The following is a 27,749-nucleotide window of genomic DNA, read 5'->3' as shown; positions in this document are numbered from 1 at the left end:
TATAGTTTGAAATTAGGAAGTGCAATGCCTCCAGCCTTGTTCTTTCTCAAGATTGCTCTGGCTATTTAGGGTTTTCTGTGGTTCCATATGAATTTTAGGATTGCTGAAATTTTAGGATTGGTGAAAAACACCATTGGAATTTTCATAGTGATTGTACTCAATCTATAAATTGCTTTGGTAAGTATGGATATTCTAACAACATTAATTCTTCTAATCCATGAATACAGGTTACCTTTTCATTTATTTGAGTCTTCTTTCATCAATATTTTACAGTTTTTAGTGTATAGGTCATTCATCTCCTTGGTTAGATTTATTCCTTAGTATTATTTTATTATATTTGATGCTATTATAAATAGGATTGTTTTCTTGATGTCTTTTTTCAGATAGTTCATTGTTAGTGCATAAAAATGCAAATGATTTTTGTATGTTGACTTTGTTTCCTACAACTTTACCCTATTTCTTTATTAGTTTTAACAGTTTCTTGATGGAGTCTTTAGGGTTTCTGTCTATAAAATCACACCATCTGCAAATAGAGACAATTTAACTTCTTTCTTTCCCATTTGAATGCCTTTTATCTATCTTTCTTGCCTAATTTCTCTGGCTAGGATTTCCAGCACTATGTTAAATATAAGTGGCGACAATGAGCATACTTGTCTTGTTCCTGATCTTAGAGGAAAAACTTTGAGTTTTTCACCATTGAGTACGATGTTAGCTGTGGCCTTGTCATATATGGTCTTGATTATGTTGAGGTTGTATTTCTTCTTTACCTAATTTGTTGAGAGATATACTTTTTTATTATCACCAGGCTTTTGAATTTTGTCAAATGCTTTTTCTCCATCTATTCAGATAATCATATGATTTTTATCTTTTACTTTGTTAAAGTGATGTATTATGTTTTTTGTTTACAAATGTTTAACCATCCTTGCATCTCAGGAATGCATCCCACTTGATTATCGTGCATGATCCTTCTTTTTTTTTTTTAATGTTTATTTTTGAGAGAAGAGAGACAGAACGTGAGCAGGGGAGGGGCAGAGAGGGAGACACAGAATATGAAACAGGCTCCAGGGGCGCCTGGGTGGCGCAGTCGGTTAAGCGTCCAACTTCAGCCAGGTCACAATCTTGCGGTCTGTGAGTTCGAGCCCCGCGTCGGGCTCTGGGCTGATGGCTCAGAGCCTGGAGCCTGTTTCCGATTCTGTGTCTCCCTCTCTCTCTGCCCCTCCCCCGTTCATGCTCTGTCTCTCTGTCCCCAAAATAAATAAATGTTGAAAAAAAAAAATTAAAAAAAAAAAAGAAACAGGCTCCAGGCTCTGAGCTGTCAACCCAGAGCCCGATGTGGGGCTCGAACTCATGGACTATGAGATCATGACCTGAGCTGAAGTCAAAAGCTTAACCAACTGAGCCACCCAGGCGCCCCAGTGCATGATCCCTTTAATGTGCTGTTGAATTCAGTTTACTAGTATTGTTCTGAGGATTTTTGTGTCTATGTTAACCAAAGATATTGGAATGTAATTTTCATATCTTAAAGTGTTCTGGTTTGGCTTTTGTATCAGGGTAATAAGTTTGGAAGTATTTTATTCTCTTCTAGTTTTTGGAAGAGTTTGAGAGGAGTGGAGTTAATTCTTCTTTAAATGTTTGGTATAATTCACCAGTGAAGCCCTCTGGTCCTTTGAGGGAAGACTTTTGATTATTGCTTTGATATCCATACTTATTAGTCTGTTCAGATTTTCTATTTCTTCATGATTCTGTCTTTGCAGGTTGTACGTTTCTATGAATTTGTCCATGTCTTCTAGGTTATCAAATTTGTTGGTTATGGTATTCTCTTATAATCTTTTGTATGTCTGAGGCATAAGCTGTAATGCCTTCTCTTTCATTTATAATTTTATTTGAATCTTCTCTTTTCTTGATTAGTCTAACTAAAGATTTGCCAATATTTTTTATCTTTTCAAAACATCAACTCGTTTTGTTGATTTTTTTTGTTCTACATTTCATTTATTTTTGCTCTAATTTTTATTCTTTCTTGTTTTCTACTAACTTTAGGTTTAGTTTGTTCTTCTTTTTCAAGTTCCTTGAAGTATGAAGTTAAGTTGTTTATTTAACATCTTTCTTTCTTTTTTAAAATATTTCCTTTTTCATTTTGAGAGACGGAGAGACAAAGTGTGTGCAAGCAGGGAAGGGCAGAGAGAGAGGGAGAGAGAGAATCCCAAGCAGGTTCCACAGCCCTACATGCGGCTCAATTTCAAAATGGTGAGATCATGACCTGAGCTGCTTATCAAGAGTAGGGTGCTTAACTGACTGAACCATCCAGTCACTCCTAATACCTTCCTTTTTTCTTAATGTAAGCATTTATCTCTATAATCTTCCCTTTTAGACTGGTTTTGCTGGATCCCATAAGTTTTGGTATATTGTGTTTTCATTTTTTTTTTTTTTTTGACTCAGGATACTTTTTGATTTCCATTTTGATTTCTTTGACTCATTGGATTTTCAGGAGTATGTCATTTGATTTGCATGCATTTGTAAATTCGCCAATATTCTTTTTTTTTAAAATTATTTCTAGTTTCATACTGTTGTGGTCATAAAAGATATTTGACATGTTTACAATATTTTTAAATTTGTGAAGACTTACTTTGTGGCTCTATTTATGATCTATCCTGGAGAATGTTCCATGTGGGCTTGGAAAGGATGTGCATTCTGGTAGTGTTGGATGGAATATTCTGTGTGTGTGTGTGTGTGTGTGTGTGTGTGTGTGTTTATATTTTTAAATTTAGCTACTACCACTCCACATCAGTGGGGAACAGCCACAGGGCCTCTGTATACATTTGTTAGGTTCATTTGGTCTATAGTGTTATTCAAGTCTGCTTTTCCTTTTTGATTTTCTGTTTGGATGACTTATCCATTATTGGGAAAGGGGTATTGAAGTCCCTTGCTATTACTGTATTTCTGTTTATTTCCTCCTTTAGTTCTGTTAATATTTGTTTTAAATATATGTGTGCTCCAATATTGGCTCCCATTGGTTACCCAGGCTGATGGGACTACCTCTGGAACTGGAGTTGACATGAGTTAGAGCCAGGTCATGTGACTGTTGCTACATCCACAGTAGGATCTGCAGTTGGTGGGTCTGTTACCAGGGACTTAGGTAGGCATGAATCATGTCTGTTTTAAGATCACTTAAAACAGTGATTGTCTTCTTTGGAAAAATGTCTATTCATGTCTTCTGCCCGTTTTTTAACTGGATTATTTGTTTTTTGGGTGTTGAGTTTGGGAAGTTCTTTATAGATTTTGGATATAAGATATGTCATTTGCAAATACCATCTCCCATTCCATAGGTTGCCTTTTAGTTATGTTGATTGTCTCTTTCACTGTGCAGAAGATTTTTATCTTGATGAAATCCCAATAGTTTATTTTTGCTTTTGTTTCCCTTGCCTCAGGAGACATGCCTAGAAAGAACTTGCTACAGCTGATTTCCAAGAGGTTACTGCCCATGTTCTTCTGTAGGATTTTTATGTTTTCCTGTCTCACATTTAGGTTGTTCATCCATTTTGAATACATTTTTGTGTATTGTGTAAGAAAGTGGTTCACTTTCATTCTTTTGGATGTTGTTGTACAGTTTTTTCAATACCATTTGTTGAAGAGACAGTCTTTTCCCCATTGGATATTCTTTCCTGCTTTGTTGAAGATTAATTGACCATATAGTTATGGGTTCATTTCTGGGTTATCTGTTCTGTTCCATTGTTCTATGTGTCTCTTTTTATGCAAGTACCATACTCTTTTGATCACTACAGCTTTGTAATATAAGTGGAAGTCTGGAATTGTGATGCTTTCAGCTTTGTTTTTCTTTTTCAAGGTTTCTTTGGCTGTTAGGGGTATTTTGTGGTTCCATACAAATTTTAGGATTGCTTGTTCTTGTTCTGTCAAGAATGATGTTGGCAGTTTGATAAGGATTGCATTAAATGAGTAGATTGCTTTGAGTAGTATAGACATTTTAGCAGTATTTTGTTCTTCCAATTCATGAGCATGAAATGTCTTTCTATTTCCTTGTGCCATCTTCGATTTCTTTCATCAGTGTTTTATGGTTTTCAGAGTACAGGTCTTTCACCTCTTTGGTTAGGTTTATTCCTAGGTGTCTTATTGTTTTTGGTGTAATTGTAAATAGGATTTTTTTTAATTTATCTTTCTGCTGTTTCATTATTGGTATATAGAAATGCATCAGATTTCTATATGTTGATTTTGTATCCTTTGGATTTACTGAATTCATTTATTAATTCTAGCAGATTTCTGGTCGAGTCTTTTGGGTTTTCTATATAGAGTATCATGTCATCTGCAACTAATGAAATTTTACTTCTTCCTTGCTTACTTGGATGCCTTTTATTTATTTTTGTTTTCTGATTGCTGTGTCTAGGTCTTCCAGTACTATGTTGAACAACTGTGGTGAGAATGGACATCCCTGTCTTGTTCCTGACCATACAGGAAAAAAGCTTTCAGCTTTCCCCCGTTGAAGATGATATTAGCTGTGGGTTTTTCATATATGGCCTTTAGTATGTTGAGGTATGTTCCCCTCTAAACCTATTCTGCTGAGGGTTTTTATCATGAATGTTGTACTTTGTCAAATGCCTTTCTTGCATCTATTGAAATGATTATATGGTTCTTATTCTTTCTTTTATTAATTTGGTGTATCACACTGATTGACTTGTGAATACTGAACCACCCTTGCAACCCAGGAATAAATCCTACTTGATTGTGGTAAATGATTTTTTAATGTACTATTGAATTTATTTTCTGGTATTTTATTGAGAACTTTTGTAGCTATGTTCATCAGGGATATTGGTCTGTAGTTGTCTTTTCTAGTGGAGTCTTTATCTGGTTTTGGTATCTGAGTAATGCTGATCTCATACAATGAATTTGGAAGTCTTCTTTCCTTTTCTACTTTTTGTAATAGTTTGAGAAGGAAAAGTATTAACTTTTCTTTATTTAAAAAAATTTTTTTTCTTAGAATTTTTTTAACGTTTATTTATTTTTGAGAGAGAGAGAAAGAGAGAGAGAGAGACAGAGTGCAAGCAGGGGAGGAACAGAGAGAAGGAGACACAGAATCTGCAGCAGACTCCAGGCTCTGCACTGTCAGCATGGAGCCCAGCATGGGGCTCGAACTCATGAACCATGAGATCATGACCTGAGCTGAAGTCAGATGCTTAACTGACTGAACCACCCAGGTGCCCCTAACTTTTCTTTAAATGTTTAGTAGAATTTGCCTATGAAGCCATCTGGCCCTGTACTTTTGTTTCTTGGGAGTTTTTTGATTACTGATTCAATTTCTTTGCTGGTTATCAGTCTGTTCTGGTTTTGTATTTCTTCCTGTTTCAGTTTTGGTAGTTTATGTTTCTAGGAATTTATCCATTTCTTCTGGGTTTTCCAATTTGCTGGCATATAGGTTTTCATAATATTCTCTTATAATTGTAATTTGTGGTGATACTGATTTTTTTCAAAGAACCAGCTCCAGTTGATCTCTTCTATAGTTTGTTTCTTTTTAGATTTTATATAATTTATTTCTGCTCTAATACTTATAATTTCCTTCCTTCTTCTGGCTTTAGGCTTCTTTTGTTATTGTTGTTGTTGTGTTTTTTTCTTTTTTCCTAGTTCTTTTAGGTGTAAGATTAGGTTGTTTACTTGAGATTGTTTTGCTTCTTGTTGTAGGTCTGTATTGCTATATACTTCCCTCTTTGGACCATTTTTGCTGCATCCCAAAGATTTTAGACTGCTGCATTTTCATTTCATTTGTTTCATTTATTTTTAAAATTTCTTCTTTGATTTCCTGGTTGACCCATTCACTGTTTAGTAGCATGTTTTTTAACCTCCATGTATTTGTGGTCTTTCCAATTTTTTTTCTAGTGGTCAGAGAAGGTGCATGGTATGATTTCAATTTTTTTGTAATTGTTGAGGCCTGATTTGTGACCATATATGTGATCTATTCTGGAGAATATCCCATGTGCACTTGAAAAGAATGTATATTCTGCTATTTTGTGACGGAATGTTCTGAGTATATTTGTTACATCCATCTGATCCAGTTTTTTTTAGTCTGGGAAACTCTTGATCTCTCCTTCTAAGTTCTGAATGATAACTTTGCTGGATAGAGTATTCTTGGCTATAGATTTTTCCCATTCAGCACTTTGAATATATCATGCTACTCCCTTCCAACTTGCCAACTTTCTGTTCAGGAATCTCTAGCTAGCCTTATGGGTTTTCCCTGGTAAGTTGAGGGCTTCTTTCATTTTGCTACCCTTAAGATTTTTCCTATGTCACTATATTTTGCAAGTTTAGTTGCAATATGTCTTTGTGTTGGCCTCCTTTTGTTGATTTTGGTGGGAGTTCTTTGTGCCTCCTGGATCTGGATGTCTGTTTCCTTTCCTAAATTAGGGAAGTTTTCTGATATTATTTCTTCAAATAAATCCCCCCCCCCCCCCTTTTCTCTCTCTTCTTCTGGGAATCCTATGATACAAATGTTATTATATTTGATGGAGTTACTGAGTTCCCTAAATCTATTTTTGTGATGCATAATTCTCTCTTTTGTTCACCTTCATTATTTTCTATTATTTTGTCTTCTAGGTCACTGATTCATTCCTCTGCTTCTTTCAGTCTGCTGTTCATTGCATCAAGCCTGTTTCCAATCTCATTTATTGCATTTTTCATCTCTGATTCTTTTTAAACTTATCTCCGTGGTAAGGGTGTCACTGATGTCTTCTTTTCTCAAGCCCAGTGAGTATCCTTATGATTGCTGCTTTAAATTCTCAATTAGGCATGTTACTTGTATCTTTTTCACTTAGATCTCTGGCCATGCCCTCATCTTGTTCTTTCATTTGGGATAAATTCCTCCATCCTGGAATTTTGTCTACGTTTCTGCTTTCTTCTCTGTGTTAGAAAATCCAGTTATGTCTCCTAGTCCTGAAAGTAATAGCTTAATGAATAAAAGGTTATGTAGTGACCAGGGACTGTTGCTTCAAGGAGTGTCTCCAGTGTGTGCTGCATGTGTTCTGCTGTTGTGTTTTGGCTGATCATCTGCAGAGGCTGTTCTTGCTGTTTTTAGGCAGTGTTCAGTCCCTGGCCTGAATATGGCAAATTTAAACTAGGTGTGTTCTAGTTTGTTTCTGAAGTAAGACTTGACACCAACTCCACTAGAATTGAGGTCCTGCAGAACTCTCTGGTTGATGTGGTGTGAGTAGGGATTTGTGTTGGTTTTCTTGGTGAGGGGACTGCTGCACTGGGACTGAGGAAGTTTAACTGAGAATAGCAGTCCTGCCAGAGCACAGGGGTGGGTGTGGCTTGGTATAAGCAAGTTAGGCAGCCAGTGTCAGTGTTGTACTGCTTCTTGTAGGTGGCTCTGTGTTTATGCTAGGGGCTGGGAAGGAAAGTGGTGTCAGCTAACTCCTTTGTTCTGGAGAAGTGACTCTGAACTCCTGCTTCTCAGGGACTTGCTCTAAGAAGAGTGAATAATCTCCCCACCTCCAACCTCCCATATGCCTCAGGCATTCTAAAGATTGCTGTATCCCTGCTGTCTGCTCCTGGGTTATTTGCCTGCCTTCTCTCCAGGAGCAGGGCAATACCCCCCAGGCTCTACCCCAGCCAAGCCCACTGACCTTTAAAAATCCAGGCTTTAAGCCCCACTGGTTGCAAGAACTCACAAAATTCAGTCCACCTGATTTTCCAAGCCAATGGGGGGGGGGGGGGCTTTGGGGAAATGTTCTCCTAGTGTGTTCCCCTCTGTGCTTTTCTCTCTCTTGCCCTTCTCTGCAACCATGGTTCCCTCCTCTCCATAGCACCCATGATTCATTTCTCCCTTAAACTACATCTCCACACTTCCTACCTTTTTCAGTGTGGTCTCTTCTCTCCATTTGGTTGCAGAGTTTGTTCTGTCAGTTTTCAGGTCAATTTCTGGGGTATTTGGATGATTTGATAGTTATCTAGTTGTGTTCATGGGAGGAGACAAGCCTAGGTCTTCCCACTCCACTGCTATCTTCTTCTCTTTCCAAATATTTTAATGTTTTAAGCTCATATCACTTCTGAACACTTTAATTATCCTCAAAATTGTGTATATAACACCTTAAAAATTGTATTTTCATAGAAGTTTTCAAATTGTCTACTTTATGGAGTATGTGATGGGTTCAAAAAGGTATCTGAAAAATAATAATCTCCTCTATGCATATATAGTTTATTGGTAATAATAAATACCATTGGAAATGGTGGTGGTGGGATCGAAAAAAATACAAATATGATATATTTTGAGATTCAGGGAAGACTTAAATCATTTTACTTAGATTTAACAATGAGAAAACTGATTTAAAGGGAAGTTAAGTTTCTTGCAGAAGTCAAAGCTAGTAATTGATGAAGCAGAGATTCAAATCCATGCCTTTGGTTGTTTTGTTTCCTTATATTTTGCCCCAAAGGTGATTTAAATATACATTGTTTAATTTCTAAGTATTTGGAGAGATTTTCTAGATATCTTACTATTAATGATTTCTGATATAATAATTACATTAACCATATTCCATTGTGGTTAGGGAACAAGCTCTGTCAGATTTCACATTTTTAAAATTTTACAGAGTCTTATTTTTATCTCTAGTAATGCTCCTTTTCTTAATTTCTACCTTGTCTGATATTAATATAGACAAACCTGACATAAAAACAAGTTTTTATGTTTACTGTATAAGTAGATCATTTTTCTCCCTTTTATTTCCAACCTATATATTTTTTGTAGACAGTATATAAATATTGTGATTTAATCCAGACTGGCAATCTCTACCTTTTAATTGGAAAGTTTAGTTAATGTACATTTAATGTAATTATTAATGTAGTTTGGTTCAACTCTACCATCTTGCTATTATCTTCCAGTATTCCATCCATTATTTGTTCCTCTCTTTCACCTTTCTGACTTATATTTAGTTAATTGAATCTTTAGTATATAATTTTAAGTCCATTATTGACTTGCTAGCTATACTTTTTCTATCTTTTAATGGCTACTGTAGGGATTATAACATGAAAACTTAATTGAACACAGACTACTTAGAGTTAATATTGTACTATGTTATGTAAAAGTCTTAGTAGTAAAATGACATTTGTACTCCCTCCCACAGGCCTTTGTGGTATTGTAGTCAAATATTTCACATCAAAATATGTAATCTTATTATTTATGGTTTTTCTTTCATCAGTTTTAAAGTTAGTCCATTGTATTCTAGCCTCTATTATTTCTAATTAAAAGTCATCTATTACTTGTATCACTGTTCTGTAGTATGTAATGTATTGTTTTCTTTTGGCTGCCTTTAATATTTTCTCTCCATGTTGGATTTTCAAGAATTTGATTATGATGTTCTTAGATGTGGTTCTTTTTGTTTTTATCCTGGTTGGGGCTAACTGAATATTCCTATTTTTTCACAAAATTTGGAAAATTTTCAGTAACTACTTTAATGTCTGATTCCCTCTTTCCTTTCCCTTTGAGACTTCAGTTACATGTAATCTAGATTTCCTGCTACTGTACCTGAGGACAGGTCACTGAAGTATTGGTTAATTTTTTAAAATCTCTTTTCTCTCCATTCTTCATATTGGGTAATTTCTATAACTTGTCTTCAATCTTTAGCAGTCTCCAAAGTTCAATCGGTACATTTCAAAATTTCAGATATTTTATTAATCTGTGTTAAAATCTCCATTTAGTTATTTTCTTAGTTTTTATTTTTCTGTGGAGATTCTCATCTCTCCAGTTATTATTACCATTGCATCTCAAGGGCCTTGGGCCTATATTTCACAGCTCTTTAAAGTCTTTCTCTACCAATTCCAACATTTGGGGCAGCTCAGGGTCTGTTTCTATGACTTTTTCTTTTCTTAAGTATGAGTCTTATTTAACCACTTCTTTGCATGTGTATTAATTTTTAATTTTATGCTGGACATTCTGGATGAAACTGTGTAAGGAATCAGATTCTGCATCATCCCTGCAAATTTGTTGATTTCTTTTTTCCCTTATCAAGTAATTAAATGGTGTATACGTTTTTTCTTGTCATGCTTAGCTTTAGTCTTTGTTAGGGCAGGTCTATTTTGGTTTTAAGCTTAATCCTAATGTGTGGTCCTTTCTAGAGGCCACGATCCTTACTCTTAAACATGGCCTTTCTGGGGTCTCAACTGAATGACTGAGGTACTCATTGAGGTCTTTTCATGTGGACACTCCACCATATCCCATCACTGCAGGTCCTCTCATATTTCCATTTAGCACTTAGTCTTGCAGCAGGGAATCTCTGCTACATGGAGCCTCACTCCTCACATTGGCTAAGAACCTATAATAAATCCTCATGCATCTCCTCACACAGCTCCCTCTTCTTAGGCCACTTACCCTATAAATTATAGCTTTTCCCTTTTTCAGTCTAGTATTCTCATCTCTGCCTCCTCAGCTCAGTGAGACAACAATTTAACTTGTTATCCATCTCTCCGAATTAGGGCAGGAAAATAACCCTCACAAAAAACTGAGAAAATTGTGGGGCTCACCATGTGTATTTCCCTTCTCTCAAGGATCATAGTCCTGCTGTGACCATTGTCCATTACCTGAAAACAGTTGCCTAATATATTTTGTCCAGTTTTATGGTTGTTTACAGTGGAAAAATAGGTCCATTACCAGTAACTCTGTCATGGATGGAATAAAAAAAATTCATGGATTTATATTTAATTTTCACAAAACTTTATTTTCACAAAACTTTGTGAAATAATATTTGTGAAGTAGGTACTATTATTATAATCTAACTTCATAGAGGATTAAACTCAGGCTAACTAATGAGTGGGGGAGTCAGAATTTGAACCTAGGCAGTCATATTCCAGACTCTTCTCCGATTCAATATACCATACTGCCTCTGTAACATTAAATTATGTTTATTTCCTTCATAGCATTTATCACATTATTTTTTCTCATGTATTTATTAATATTCATTTGTTTTTCACACTTTGACATTTCTTCTAATGTGTATAAATACCATACATTTCCTGTTACAACTGCTTCCCCACTTGCATAGCACAGGGTATTAGTAGGCATTCAATAAATATTTGTTGAATGAATGAATGAATGAATGTAGATGCCACCATTATTAAAAAAAATTGAAAATCTGATCTTTTGTACATATTTGGTATTTTAGATTTCATCTTGCTTGCTACCTTGTGGCATCAAAATTCTGCAACGAAAACAAACAAACAAGAATCTACAGGTGAGAAACACGCAAAAAAGTGGCATGCATCATTAAAATGTTTATAATTATATACATCAAAATGTAATTATATGATAGAAAAAGAGTTATAGCACAATTTCTACTCTTGTTGAGAGTAGAAATCAATCTTAGGAATATTCAAAACACTTCCTGATAAACAATGGCACTAATCTGATGAGGTAAGCACAGAAATTGATGTGTTTCATGAATCTAGGCATCACTTTTGGTTGAAGTAAAAATACCATGGTATACATATCTGCCACTTTGGACGTGTTATTAGGAAAAAAATTATTAATAATTGTTTCTAGAGCCTTTATATCACTTAGTTTCATATTTTAAATATCAGTACACATCTGATTAATTTCAAAATGTATCTTTGTTGAACTTAAAACCATAAAGTTATGGTTCCTGTAGTCTTCCACATGACAAAACAATATGCATTTAGTTTTATCAGAAACAAAACTACATGATGGTTTTTAAGCTAATTTTTGTGCTAACAAATCTCCTAAAGATATGCAGCAGACCTCACATTTACATAAAATTAAAGAAAGAATGCTTTAGCAAATGCAAATAAATGCAAAAAAGGAATATTTTAATTTTGATTCATGATTAGTATCAACCATCACAATATGGTAATAATACAAAAGCAAAGTTCTGCATTCATTGTATAATTAATGATTGTAAGCTATTTCTAGATTGAGAATTCTGATTAATTAATTTATTTTGAGAAATATATTTATTGATTATATATCAGTCTGTGTTTTAAAATCTGAGATCTTTAAAAACACTTTAATATTAGAATCATATGCACTGGCTTCTGCAGTTCTGCAGTATGACAAGCCCAGTAAAATGATTTATTTCACTCAGTGCATTATTAATTGTATGAATTGACTGTTTAACCTTTATTGATTTGCATTTCTTATTTAATGTTCAACTTAGAAACAGAAGCAAAAGTTCTTATACTATAGAAAAAAAAAGATAAAAGTTAATCTGAGTGTAATTGGTAAGATCATTTTACTATTCACCATTAAATATCCTCAGCAATTTTTAAATCTTCAAAGAGTTCTCTTAGTTTTAAAACAAAAATTGCTAAATCTCAACAGTGAAATTATTGAAATTTATCTTTGCATTGTTAGGACCTGTAGCATTTTATTGTTTCTTATATTTGGATTACAGTGCAATTTTACATTTATGTTCACACTTATTTTTATAACACTGAGTTGATTTTTTATGTGATCATGCCATTTGAAACTCTTATTATTAAAAATGATTTAGGGGCACCTGGGTGGCTGAGTCAGTTAAGCTTCTCTGACTTTGGCTCAGGTCATGATCTTGCAGTTCATGGGTTCGAGTCCTGCATTGTGCTCCGTGCTGACAGCTCAAGGCTGGAGCCTGCTTCAGATTCTGTGTCTCCCTATGTCTCTGCCCCTCCCCTGCTCACACTCTGTATCTGTCTCTGTCTCTGTCACTCTCCCTCAAAAATAAATAAACTTTAAAAAATGATTTAAAAATCCATCAAACCCATTCTGATATCCAGGAGATATTTTTCTTAAAATGTTGGCCATGCTGGTGGCCCTCTTTATGTGTGGTGAAAACCATGGAGAAGGTGATAAATAGTTACTTTCTGTGCATCTTCATTTATTATTGTTTACATATGCCTATAGATTTTCCGGGTCAGTTCCAATTTCAAATATTTTTCCTCTTGTAATTACAAGTCACCCAAGTAGCCCAGGAATTCCAATATTTTGACATACTGAAATATATGTTACATTTCCAATATTGATCCTTTCAAATGGAAATGGAATAAAATTATTTGACAGACTGCATGTCCCAATATTGGGTTTGGAAACTATGGATACATAAAATGCTTCCAGAAAGTATTGGGTTGAATTTTCTTTTGGTGCCAAAGAGACTCTGCCTTGAGGTTCTGTAGTTGACTTAAGCAGGGAAATTTCTTTCAAGCAGGTTATCTTGTGGATTTCAAAGTGATTTTGTTGTCTGCAGGTCTTTGATGGCAAGGGTAAGCCTACAGATTTGAGATTTCCTTATGACTGTGAGGAATCTTGGGGAGATCTTTTAAATCCTCATGGATGTGGAGCCATAAATAATGTTTCCCTTGCTGGCAGATCTCCCACTTACAAGATGGGTCTTTTTTTTTTAAAAAAAATTTTTTTTTCAACGTTTATTTATTTTTGGGACAGAGAGAGACAGAGCATGAATGGGGGAGGGGCAGAGAGAGAGGGAGACACAGAATCGGAAACAGGCTCCAGGCTCTGAGCCATCAGCCCAGAGCCCGACGCGGGGCTTGAACTCACGGACCGCGAGATCGTGACCTGGCTGAAGTCGGACGCTTAACCGACTGCGCCACCCAGGCGCCCCTAGATGGGTCTTAATATAACTGATAGTTAGGTTTCCTAGTGGTTATTAACAAGACAGGCATTATCTTCTCATGTTGATAGTGATTTGTTATTTGTATCCAAAAGAAGTGCAGAATGTGTGAGACCAGAGAATGAATAAGACAAGAAGTTCTAGGTAAATTGCTCAAAGTTAGGCAAGGAAGGGAGGAGGCATCATAATTCTAAGCAAACAGCTATTTGAAAAGCATAACATAATCACTTTAGCTTTGCTGTATATTAAACTATTACCCATGGTAAGAGTAAGGCATTTAGGAAACAGGACATATGAGAGGTACATGTTTACAGAAGAAAAAGAGGCCTGGGGGATTCTGGGAAGCCACAAGATAACATAATGATCCAGAATTCTGAAGAAGGATAGAACTATAAAAAGAAATCTTTAAGGACAATGATAAAAAGTGTTTCACACCTTTTGGCAGCTGTCACACCTACCCTTGCAAAGCATCCTTTGAATCAGACATCCTATCATCAAATAAACCATGTACTGTCAACTCTTTGCTTATGGTTTAGTCTGAATTTCCTTCCACCATTTTCCATATCTTGTGCATTTTTGGAAATCCTTCTCATCCTTCTGATCCCTCACTTACCTTATTCACTCCTTCCTCTCTTCCTGTAGTAATTTGCTACTCCAGATATCTGCCTTTTTATTTTGCCCTGCATTATGTGTAGTTGTGTGTTTATTTCTTCCATTAGGGTTTAAGATGCCCTTTGTCCTCTTTATCATTATCTAGTTTAACATAAATCAAGTACTAAAGAAATGTTTTTTGTTTTGTCTTCAAATTTAAATGAAATGGAAGTTGATAATACAAGCTCACATAGTGCCCTCTGCTTGCATGAACAGCGTTTACTTGTAGCCATTAATACTTCATTTTACCTGTGTGCATGATTTAGGGCAAGGTCGGGTTTCCTCATGCGTAGATAGCATGTAACAAGCTTTGTCTCAATGAAACTTGCCACACTTGCTATATCTTCAGCAGATGCTTCAAATGGTTTTCCCAGAGCTGCCCCTTTGCTACAAAGCTTAAAATAAAAAAAAAAAGACTTTAAATTTCCCGATAATCTTGGTATATAATTGATCTTTTATATAAGCAAAACACATATATGTATGCATACTTTTTCCAAAATATCAGTTAAATATTAATTTTTTGATTATAAATTAAATAAACTATTCCTATTCACTATTATGTGACTATAATATAAAATAAGTAACACATTTTACTGCAAAATGCTTCCTGTAAAACATTTTAAAAGAATGATATATTTTAAGAGGATGCCATTTGCTGAGAATGTCTATTTTAAAAATAAAGCATATAATAAGCAAAGATATTAACAGAAAACCAGGTATAAATCATATTAAATACCAGTACTTTTATGAAAACCCAGCAGAGCAATGATCTAGCACACTATCAAGTCTGATTTAATATAATAAGGGGTATCGGAAGTAAACTCCTAGGAACCATTAACATGATCGGTGATTAATTTGAGTCTGAATCATATTCTCTAAGATGTTATTGAAAGAAAAGAAGTGAAAATTTATTAGAATTTATTGGCAGAGACCACAGTATCTGAAAAACATGGCAAGAATGTGGAATTCTTAATAAAAATTCCAGGAAGTCAGTGGTTTCTGGGCACCATAGATAAACTGCAGATGAAGAAAATAATTAATTTTTTAGGAGAACCCGAAACATTAAGAAGTGTAAATAATATGACAACGATAGATTGGCACTTGTTTTCCCCTCAGAGTTTTCTACTGTTCTTTGGAATTAAGGCTGATGGGGAAGAAGAAACCCCACTTTCTGTTTAGTGACCTTATTCAGAATATCTGCTTTTTTGCTCTTTTCTATTTCCATCTGACCACATACTGGGTAAAATTGTCTCATGAGGGATAGTAATATTTGGAATTAATATCTGTTTATAAATACCTTAATATAGAATTTCTTATATTCTAAAAACTGTTTGTTTAAATGATATAGTTTAAACTAATTTTTCTTTTATAGATTAAGTCAACACTGGCTTATCATTTACATTAACATTATGGTCAACTATTTTTTAAAGTGAAATTTGTGGGGCGCCTGGGTGGCTCAGTCGGTTAAGCGCCCGACTTCAGCTCAGGTCACGATCTCGCAGTCCGTGATCTCGCAGTCCGTGAGTTCGAGCCCCGCATCAGGCTCTGAGCTGATGGCTCAGAGCCTGGAGCCCGCTTCTGATTCTGGGTCTCCCTCTCTCTCTGCCCCTCCCCCGTTCATGCTCTGTCTCTCTCTGTCCCAAAAATAAATAAAAAACGTTAAAAAAAAATAAAGTGAAATTTGTTTGAGAATGGCTATATTCTGTTCTAAAATGTATTTCTCTTAATTTTATCCAAAAGCTATAAGCTTAAATAAAATCTAGAGTCTAGATGTTTAATATCACTAGTTTGAATTGATAGTTACCTGATACGATTATCTTTTGTCTGGATATCCTGTCAATTGTGAGAATTCATATTATTTAAAAGTTTTTTCCTATCTGGTGAAAACCGTTACTTCATTTATTTGGTCAATAAATATTTATTAAATCTAATACTAATTGCCAGACAAATATTACCACCTTTATATTTTAATTTGCATTAGATAGGTCTTTTTAAAATGAGTTTTGGGGTCCCTCAGTGGCTCAGTCAGTTGAGAGTAGGGCTCTTGATTTCGGCTCAGGTCATGATCCTAGAGTCATGGGATGGAGTCCCACATTGGGCTCCACACTGAGCATATAGCCTGCTTAAGATCCTCTGTGTGTCTCTCTCTCACCCTCTGCTCCCCTCCCCCCCCCCCCACCTTTCTGTCTCTCAAATAAATAAAAATTAAAAAAAGATAAAGTGAATTTTGGCTGGTTTTAGCTCTGTGTAAATTCCTATTTTTTTAAATCCCTTGCCTATTTCCATTGACATGTTAATCTCTTATTTATTATAAGAGCTCTTTAGACATATAAGCTATTATCCCTTTTCCTGTAAAAACTATGTATACATGATCAAATATAAGCGTCTTTCCTTCAAATTATCTTTTAGAGGGGCACCTGGGTGGCTCAGTTGTTTAAGCATCCGACTTCGACTCAGGTCATGATCTCACAGTTTGTGAGTTCGAGCCCCGCGTCAGGTTCTGTGCTGACAGCTCAGAGCCTGGAGCCTGCTTCGGATTCTGTGTTTTCCTCTCTCTTTCTGCCCCTTCCCCATTCACGCTCTCTCTCTCTCTCTCAAAAATAAATAAACATTAAAAATTAAGAAAAAACAAATTATCTTTTAGAAAAATAGACAAATTTAACTCATGTTCTTAAAAGGATTCTCAAAGTACATACTATAAAACCTTTTTCTCAATTATTTTAGAAGAAAAAAAGGAAAGACGATTTGTGGATGACCTTAGTTTCGATGTTTTATAAAGATCACCCGATTAATTGGTAATAAAAGAGACAAAACATTTAACACTGATTTAGTAACTATTCCTGAGTCTGACCCTCACAAATGTCAAGGTGGTTATAAACACATCTTGAAATATACTTTAAGCACTGTAGTTTGAACAAAGCAGCTTGGGATAGCATCTCCCTTCTGCCAATCTGATCCTTTAGGACCTAGAAATACCTACACGGACAATCATCTAGGGGAAAAAAAGATTTTTGAATGGAATAGCTCTTCATAAAGCCCAAATCAGTAGAAAATGAAGTGAGTAAAAATTGTGTAGTTTTGTTAGTATATCAAAGCATTAAAATTCTAGACGTTCTTCATTAACTTTATTTTCTAAATGAAATCAGCACTTTTTTCAAGTCTCAAATACCCAAACCTCCTGAATTCCTCATATAAAATCTTACACAAATAAAACAATAAGCAAACAAGTCACCCATTGAGTGCATTCTTTGACCCTTCCTGTCTGTGTTCCTCTCTGATGTGATGGAGCAGATAAGCCTCCTTTCTCAGGCAAACTTTTTTTTTTTTGATAGAGTGGAGAGTGTGGGGTGGGAGGGGCAGAGGGAGAGAGAGAGAGAGAGAGAGAGAGAGCGAGAGAATCTCAAGCAGGCTTCACACCCAGCAAGGAGCCTGCTGCAGACTGCTATCTTGGGACTGTGAGATCATGAACTGAGCTGAAATCAAGAGTCACCCAGCTGAGCTGAAATCTGACAGCCACCCAGATGCCCCCTCGGGCAAACTTTTTGTGGGATGAAGGTGTGGGCTGTTCAGGGAGTAGTTACAGGGTGACCTCAATGAGGACATTCAGATCTTACATGGCAAAAAATAGACCTTCAGACTATTAAGGGCTTTTTCTACAAACACTGAAAGTGAAGAATAAATGTTGTTAGAAGATTAGTCTTCTAACAACAGTGATATTCTCTACTTCTATAAAATTGAAGGTCAGAATAAGAATGAAAATGATCAACCTTTAGACTTATTTGAAATAAGCCTTGCAATTAGGCAAATTGTTATCAAATATGCTGAAATTAAAGGTAGGATTATAGGTAAATGTAGACAAAAGTTTGGCATCAGTATTGTTTAAAAATTCCAGATATTTTACTGAATTTTTAAATTTATATGCAGACATTTGTACAGACTTTATTTCTCTAGAAGATAAAGGACTTTAGTGCGGTATGAGTTGAATGTAGGAAAGGTGACTTTGTTCAACTAATATTTGCCTGAAATTATATACGTAAGTCTTTGGTAAAATAAGTCATGAACACAACAGAATAAAAACTTTTAGACTATTGGATAATACATCAGTGAGGAGACTTTGAACTGGGAAATATTATTATTGGGTATTAATTTTTTGTTTACAAAGGAAGACTAAAATATTTTTCAATGAAGCATGGACAAATTAAAAGAATATTATTTAAGGGAAAATACAATGAAAAATCCTATGGGTATAGTTATTGTTCTGATGAGGAGCTAAATGTTAAAATTTCAGTAGTAAATTTGAATCACGGGTTCAAATTTTAATAAGAATATACAGGGGCGCCTGTGTGGCGCAGTCGGTTAAGCGTCCGACTTCAGCCAGGTCACGATCTCGCGGTCCGTGAGTTTGAGCCCCGTGTCGGGCTCTGGGCTGATGGCTCAGAGCCTGGAGCCTGTTTCCGATTCTGTGTCTCCCTCTCTCTCTGCCCCTCCCCCGTTCATGCTCTGTCTCTCTCTGTCCCAAAAATAAATAAAAAACGTTGAAAAAAAATTTAAAAAAAATATACATATTTATAAAATATATATGATAATTTTCTGAAAACAAGATAATACTTTGGAGTTATAAAACATTTTTTCTAAAATATCTCAAGGTTCTCTTAAGAAATAAATTATCAAAATTATTTTCAGAAATTTTGTCATAAAGAAATTTCAAGGTTTGTTTAAAAATACAGATAAAAATTGGGGTGCTTAGGTGGTTCAGTCGGTTAAGCGTCTGACTTTGGCTCAGGTCATGATCTCATAGTTCGTGGGTTCAAGCTCCGCATCATGCTCTGTGCTGACAGCTCAGAGTCTGGAGCCTGCTTTGGCTTCTGTGTCTCCCTTTCTCTCCACCCCTCCCCTGCTCCTGCTGTCTCTCTCTGTCTCTCAAAATCAAATAAATGTTAACACACACACACACACACACACACAACCTATAAAAATAACACAAATCCCCATAACAGCAGAAATAACCAATATTAAATATTATATTGTTGGTCTTATTCTTAAAAATGCAACCATGTATTTTTTTTTAATTTAAGATCAGCATTATCAAGACTAATATTGTTAATAGGATTCTCCCCCTTTTAGGATATTATATGATGAGTGCTTGCCCACTATATTTCTGAAACATAATTTTGAGTGATTCCTGAAGATCTAGGGAAGAATAATAAATTTGAAAAATATGCATTATTTTAGTTAACAAATATCCACAAATAAGAGTATATGTCATCCATCCAATAAATAATTTTCAAGGTTTTTATATTGTTTTTGGAGTCACAAAAACATCTAAAGATAGACAATAATTTATCCATAACTCTATCACAATGTGTAATTGCCATTAATTTTTGATATATTTCTTTCTTTTTTAATGTTTACTCATTTTTGAGAGAGAGAGAGAGAAAATGAGCAGGAGAGGGTCAGAAAGAGAGGGAGACCCAAGAATCCGAAGCAGACCCTGTGCCGTCAGCACAAAACCCAACGCAGGGCTCAAACCCTCAAACCGTAAGATCACGACCTGAGCCAAAGTCAGACACTCAATTGATTGAGCCACCCAGATGCTCCCCCCTACCTTTTTCTTTTAATGTTTGGCATATTTCTAATATCCCTGATAATCACAGGTGTAAATATCTTCAACAAAACATTAGCAAACCAAATTCAATAATACATGAAAAGGATCATATACCTTCGATTACGTGGGATTTATTGCAGGGATGCAAGGATGATGGTTCAAACATATACAATCATTGTGATATATCACATTAATAAAATGAAGAATTAAAAATCGTATTACCATCTTAATAGATGCAGAAAAGGTATCTGACAAAATTCAATATCCGTATATGATAAAAACTCAACAAAATGAGTATGGAGGAAATGTACTTCAACATACTCAAGCACGCAGCTAACATACTCAATGATGAAAAGCTGAAAGCTTTAAAATGAAAGCCATGAAAAGAGTAAAGTCTTGCCATTTGTAACAACATAGATAAATCTTCAGGGTATTATACTAAGTGAAATAAGAAAGGCCGACAAAGACAAAAACTGTATTGTCTCACTTGAATGTGGAACCTCAAAATCACAAAAAATGAACAAAAACAACCCAAACCAAGGTAATATGTATACAGAGAACAGATTGGTGGTTGCCAGATGTGGGAGGCAGGATGTGGGCAAGTGGCTAAGAGGAATCAAAAGGTACAAACTTCTAGTTACAAAATAAATAACTTTATGGAGGTGTAATGTACAGCATGGGGACAATAGTTAGTAATATTATTGCATATATGAAAGTTGTGAAGAAGTTAAATCTTAAAAGTTCTCATCACAAGAAAAAAATTTGTAACTATGTCTGGTGATGGATATTAACTAGACTTACTGTGGTGATCATTTTACAATATATAAAAATATCAAATCATTGTACCACCTGAAATCATCAAATCACCTAAAACTAATATAATATTGTATGTCAATTATACTTTAATAATTAAAAAAAACATTGAAAAAATTTGTTTTGGCATTTTTGTTTCCATAATTTTCATGTTTTTTATCATGATAAATTATATATTGTATATAATTTTTGTACCCTTTTTTCATATGCTTTGCTTCTTTTTATATGTTGTCAATGAAAAAACCAAAACATATTTAAAATATACTCATGTAAAAATTATAGTTGGGTATTTCAATATCCCCCTATAAGCAAATACTAAAAATACTCTAAAGAAAATCACCAAGGACACAGAAGATCTGAACAACACCACCTAATCACAGCAGAATACATATTTTTCTTAAGCACCCATGTAAAAGTCACCTATACAGACTATATTGTGGGGCATAAAACAAACCTCAACATAATTGAAAACACTAAAATCATTCAGAATATTTATTTTTGGACCGTAATGGAATCAAAACTCATCAATAGAAAAAAAAAATCCACTTTGAAAGTGGGCAAAAAACATGAATAGACATTTCACCAAGAAGGACATACAGATGACAAATAAACACATACAAGATATTTGACAGTTTACTGTTCACCATCATTAATAATTAGAGAACTGCAAATTAAAACTACCAATTATAACTACAGAATGGATAAAATAAAAAATAGTAATGATACCAAAAGCTGAGAAAGCTGAGAAACAAGATCATTCACACTCTGATGACAGAAATGTAAAATGGTACAGCTACCTGAAAAAACAATACGGCAGTTTATTTTTTTCTTTAAAATTTTTTTTTCATGTTTATTTAATTAGTTTGAGAGAGAGCGAGAGAATGTGCACATGTGTGCACAGGCAGGGGAGGGGCAGAGAGAGAGAGAGAGAGAGAAAGAAATCCCAAGCCGGCTTTGTGCTGTCAGTGCAGAGCCAATCACACAAACTGAGATCATGACCTGAGCTGAAACCAAGAGCCTGATGCTTAACCAACTGGGCCACCCAGGTGTCCCCAATATGGCAGTTTCTAAATAAACATGCAACTACTATACAGCTCAACAACTGCACTCCTGGGCACTTATCCTAGAGAAATTAATGTTCACAAAAATCCATACATGAATGTTTACCCCAAACTGCAAGTACCCTAGATGTTCTTCAATGGGTCAATGATTTAACTGTGGTACATACATACAATGGATGAATGGATATTATTTTGCAATAAGAAGAAAAAAGAGTGATACAACAACTTAAATTAATTACTAGAAAATTATGCTGAATGAAAAAAAGCCAACCCCAAAGGGTTACATACTACATTATTATATGGCAGAATTATAGGAAAAGAGAACAGATTAATGATTGTGAGGGATTAGTGGTTAGTGATGGGATGGGTGTTGTGGTTATAAAAGGCCAATAGAACAAACAGCATTATATCTTGACTTTGGTGGGCGAATACATGCATCTTACAAATCTTAAAACTGCATAGAACTAAATACACACAATACACACACATGAGTACAAGTAAAACTAGAGAAATCTTAATAATGGTAGATTGTATCAATTCTAATACTCTGGTGGTGATATTGTACTATATTTTGCAAGATCTTACCATTGAGAAAAACTGTATAAAGAATACATGGGATCTCTGAATTATTTCTTACAACTGCATACAAATGTACAATTATCTCAAAGTAGTTTAATGAATTATCATGTTAGTATTTATGTCTCTCTAATTTTTCCCTCCCCTGCCTTCTTTTTAGCACACTTATAATTATGTTTAACTGGGGTTTTGAAAGATAAATCATATCTGAGGGACTTTTCTATAGGGCTTTTTTCTCTGCATCAAATTATAGACTGATTCCTATAATGAGGAATAATAACGCATAATGAGGTTTGCTCTGAAGTTTTATTCAGAAGCCATTGTGAAAGGATGCATCAGTCCTTCCACATTCTCATCATTGTGGACTCTTCTCTGAGGACATTTGCCATGAGATGAGGGCTGTGTTTAATGACAGGAATCACAGGGGGAAGTTGGCAAGTTCTTTTGTATAATGAGCTCATTATTTATTTTTTTTTCTTAATCATCTTTCAGTTTGCTAGCACCCACTTCCAAGTAGTTTTTCCCAAGTAATTTTTTCAAGAGGGGTTATGTGAATGGTAACTTTTCTGAGCTAGTGCACAGCTGAGAATGTATTTTTGTTAACATTACACATGCAAATTAACATGGCTGAATATACATTTCTTGACACATGAAATGAATGTTTCTCTGTAAATACATAGTTCTCCGTTTATATTCTTGTATTTAGCAGGCAGAGAAGAAAAAACATAGCACTTTTAAAAAATGAAACCAGATATAATTTTTAAAAACTTCCTGTATTGAAATTTCTTCCTTTTCCTCAAGCATGTTGTATTTTTTCTATCTTCTTATAATTCAAAATATTGCTATCATAAGTTCAGATGTATTCTGTTCTCATCTACTTTACCTAGAAAGAGGTACGTTCTTTGTGTTTCCATACTCAGTTTTGTTTAACTTATGAAACTTTTCTTCAGTTACATCTTTGATTATTGGTCTCATCCTAACTGCTGTGTTTTCTTTCTTAAGAAAGTAATTCTTGTGTCTTATGTCTCTACTCTTTAGGTTTTCTGATTTTTTTTTTTTTTACCTCTTCATTCTAGGAGCATCTCAATATTGACTGCTATGTCATTGGCTTTATTTTCCTCATTATTAAATTCTACTTCTTTTTACAAAAGCAATACTAGTGATAACAAATGAAAGTATTTAAATAGTACTTAAATAATTACAAGCAATGTTCTAAGTGTTCTCCATTACCCCATTTAATAATCACAATACGAAGCACTATTTTCATGCCCATTATCTTAGTTTAGGATGCTATGATAAAATAGCATAGACTGGGTGGCTTAAGTATCCAACAGTCAGCTCTCACAGTTCTTAAGACTGAGAAGTCCAAGGGGCACCTGGGTGGCTTAGTCGGTTAAGCGTCCGACTTTGGCTCAGGGCACCATCTCGCGGTCCGTGAGTTCGAGCCCCGCGTTGGGCTCTGGGCTGATGGCTCAGAGCCTGGAGCCTGCTTCCTATTCTGTGTCTCCCTCTCTCTCTGCGCCTCCCCCGTTCATGCTCTGTCTCTCTCTGTCTCAAAAATAAATAAACTTAAAAAAAAAAAAAAGACTGAGAAGTCCAAGATCAGGGTGCTAGTATGGTCCAGTTCTGCTGAGGCCCTCTTTCTGATCGTAGACTGGCTGACTTTTCATTGTAACCTCACATGGCAGAATGGCAGATAGCCAGAGAACTCACTGGGGTCTCTTCTATAAGGACACTAATCCCACTAGTGAGGGCTGTACCCTCATAACCAAATCACCCCCAAAGGCTCACCTCCTCATACCATCACCTTGGATATTAGGCTGCAACATATGAATTGTGGGGGAGGGGTGGATATAAACATTCGGTCCATAAAGCTCATTTCACAGATGAGGAAACTGAAGTTAAGAGAGTTTAAGTAATCTGCTCAGGCTACAGAATTAGTAACTGGGAGTTTTACCTAGATGTCTGGCCCTAGACTCTGTGCTTTTAATCACCATACTAGTGCTACACAATGTCATTCCATGAGCTACTGATTTATGATGAAATAGGAAAGAAACAGAGAATAAATATTCAGAAACAGAGAAATATTATATCTGTTGAATCTCATAATAAAAAAAGTAGGTTTTGTATTTTTGTCTTATTTTCACTTCACATTTTCCTAGTAATTCATTTTTACTGTATTTAGTAAAGTATCAATCCACAACTGATTGGGAGAAAAACAAAATGAAACAGAACTGGTTCTTCACCACAGATAGTGAAAAGAACTCTCTACTAAACTATTAGAAATTTAGGTAATTAAGAAGTCATAAAGAGAAAAAAAAACATTCAAGTTCTATTATTTAAAAAATGATTAAAAGAATAAAAAATGGTTACTGTTAGATATTTGTATGGATCTATCTGTCCTTACCCTTCAATTTACAAAAATTATATTTCTCATTATCCATATTATTATGTAACCTGATTTTTTGTTTCTTTCTTTGAATATATAATAGACATTAATAAATACAGACGTATACTGTATTTTTTTGGATGGTGGCACAATTTTACTAGATCCCCATACAATATTTTCTCCAGTGAGAAATTTCTCTAATGGCATTGAAAGTTCTCAGAGCCATAAATAATGTACATTGAACAGCCTTGTATATACATCTTTGCCCACACATTTGATTATTTCCAAATTGTTGTATTCTATATGTCATTATGTTTTCTTACATACTGGAACTGCTGAGTCAGGAGTATACATCACAATCCAAAAAAACCACATTTCGATTATAAAAGTGCTCTTTTGGAAAAGTTTTTAAATGTTCACTTATTTTTGAAAGAGAGAGTGAGTGGAGGAGGACAGAGAGAGAGGGAGTCAGAGGATCTGAAGTGGGCCTTGCACTGATAGCAGTGAGCTGGATGTGGGGCTCGAACTCACAAACCATGAGATCATGACCTGAGACAAAGTCAGACACTTAACTGACTGAGCCACACAGACACCCCTAAATTTTATTCATTTTTAAATTGGGCTGTTCTAATTCTTCTTGACCTATTTTTATTTAGTAAATATATAATTTGATTCCTTTCCAAATATGTAATCTGAGTTATGCTTATCACGTTTTTGTATCAGGTTTATGCTAGCTTTGTAAAACAAACTAGAAAGATTCCTATCTTTTCCAATGTTGTGGAATGTTCTGAAATAAATAGTTGAAAAAAATTTGAACCCAGTTCCTTTCACCTCTTTTTTCTTATTTGATTATTATTCTGTTCAGATTTTCAATGTTTTGCATCAATTATATTAATTTATATTTTCGTAGAGAATTATTAGTTTCACTCAGATTTTAAAATCTGTCATTACAGTGAAGAACATTATATTCTTAGAACATTTTAAATGTCTGTGTTATTAGTGGTGTCATTTCTTTCATTATCTGTACCATGTAGCTTTGTTTTGTTTATTCTTAGCTAGAATTGCCAGAAGTTTGACTATTTTGTTTTCCCTAAAACCAACAAACTCTTAGATTAATTTATTAATTCTCCTATTCTGCTTTCTAATTTATTGATTTTGGTTTTTATGTTGGCTATTTTTTCTCTCTTGCTTTCCTTTGATTTTGTTTTTCTTTGTTTTTCCTGCAGTTCTTTCACTAACTTTCACTTTGTTTAGCTAAATACATAGTTCATTTATTTTAGTTTTTCCTACATGTAAGTTTCTTGTATGCTTCTGTGATTCACTCAGGAAAAAAAAAATCATAGCTTTTATTTCCATCTCTTTGCCAACAGCTATTTATGATACTGTGGGCTTATTAGTATTCTTTTTTTTTTTCTTTGTAAAGTTTATTTATTTATTTTGAGAGAGAGACAGAGTGCAAACACAGGAGGCGCAGAAAGAGAGGGAGAGAGAGAAACCTAAGCAGGCTCCGCACTGTCAGCAGCATGACACCCAATGCAAGGCTAACTCCCACGGACTGTGAGATCATGACCCAAGACGAAATCAAGAGTCTGACCTTAACCAACTGAGCCACCCAGGCACCCCAGTATCCTTTAAAACTTTACTACTTACTTCGCTTAGTTACTTATAAGACTAAAACTTTTTTACATTTTTGTTAGTCATTTATATTTCATTATTGATGGATTCTCTACTCAGATCCTTTACACTTGTATGGTCTTCAATGTTCTCACTATTTTTCTTGTTAATTTCTATGAGCTCAGTCATAGAAGCCTGGTGTTTTGAAATGTTCTGCATTTCTTTTCCCATTCTACAGATTTAAACTACTTCAGAGAACTGCTTCTATCCCATGTGGTAGCCCTTTCAAGATACAGATGTTACAACTGCATAAGTGCAGTGTTGAGAGATCTTTTTTTGCTACAGAGAACAACTGTGTGTCTGAGAATAAAGTCAATCTAGAAAGAGTGGAGCCAAAAATAGAGAAAGTGAAAAGCCCAACAGTGAATCCTGAAGGTATTCTCTTGAATCAAAATATGAAAGATAATTTTAAGACGTGGTATTCTCTGATTAGTTTTGAAAAAGTGAGACTAGGGGACTGGAAGAAATAAAATTATAAAAAATTAAAAATTAAATTGCAAAATGAATTTTAAACTAGAAGCAATAAGTAAAGAATAAGTTACAAAATCAAGTCAGAAATGTGGACAATTTCTAAAAATATGAAAGATATTAAAGACTCCATTACTAATGAATTTTGATAATTTCTAAAACATTTGTTAAGTATATAGTTACATTTAACTCCTTAGTATCTCCATGAAGTAGATAAAATAATTTGCCTCATTTGACAGGTGTTAAAGCCTATGCTGAAAGAGCTCTAATGATTTGCCCAGTTAGTAGCAAAGGCTAGAACTGGTTTTTTAAAATTCTTTTATTTTAATTAATTAATTTATGTATTTATTTTTAGATTCAAATCAGTTACATATAGTGAAGTATTAGTTTCAAGAATAGAATTTAGTGATTCATCACTTATATACAACAACCAGTGCTCATCATGACAAGTGCCCTCTTCGATGTTCATCACTCATGTAGCTCATCTCCCCATCTACCTCCCTCCATCAACCCTCAGTTTGTTCTCTATGTTTAAGAGTCTCTTATGGCCCCTCTGTTTTTACCTTATTTTATTTTCCTTCCCTTCCCCTATGTTCCTCTGTTTTGTTTCTTATATTCCTTAAATGAGTGAAATCATATGGTATTTGTCTTTTCTGACTGACTTATTTCACTTAGCATAATACACTCCAGTTCCATTCACGATGTGCAAATGGCTACATTTTATTCTTTTTGATTGATGAGTAATATTCCATTGTACTTATATACCACATCTTCTTTATCCATTCATCAGTACTGATTTTTTTTTAATGGGATGTTTTCTTTTCTCTACATCTGGTTCATTGTCCTAAATTATTCTGTCCACTACATTTTTTTAAAAATTTTAGTACCTAGCACCTCTGTTAGAC

At 34.7% G+C, this 27,749-nt stretch overlaps 1 protein-coding gene across 1 annotated transcript in view; it reads right to left on the bottom strand.

The window, feature by feature from the left end:
• SPATA16 (spermatogenesis associated 16) overlaps nt 1-27,749 on the bottom strand; it is a 252,495-nt gene that overhangs the window by 154,285 nt on the left and 70,461 nt on the right. The window contains exon 4 of the mRNA XM_043593302.1: nt 14,508-14,653. Within this exon, the coding sequence (XP_043449237.1) occupies nt 14,508-14,653 (146 nt within the window). The remainder of the gene's footprint in view (nt 1-14,507; nt 14,654-27,749) is intronic.

This window comes from Prionailurus bengalensis, chromosome C2 (genome assembly GCF_016509475.1).
Source record: "Prionailurus bengalensis isolate Pbe53 chromosome C2, Fcat_Pben_1.1_paternal_pri, whole genome shotgun sequence".
Taxonomy (NCBI): Eukaryota; Metazoa; Chordata; class Mammalia; order Carnivora; family Felidae; genus Prionailurus; species Prionailurus bengalensis.
Note: the sequence above shows the minus strand (reverse complement) of the source record. Positions and strands in the feature narration are given on the sequence as shown.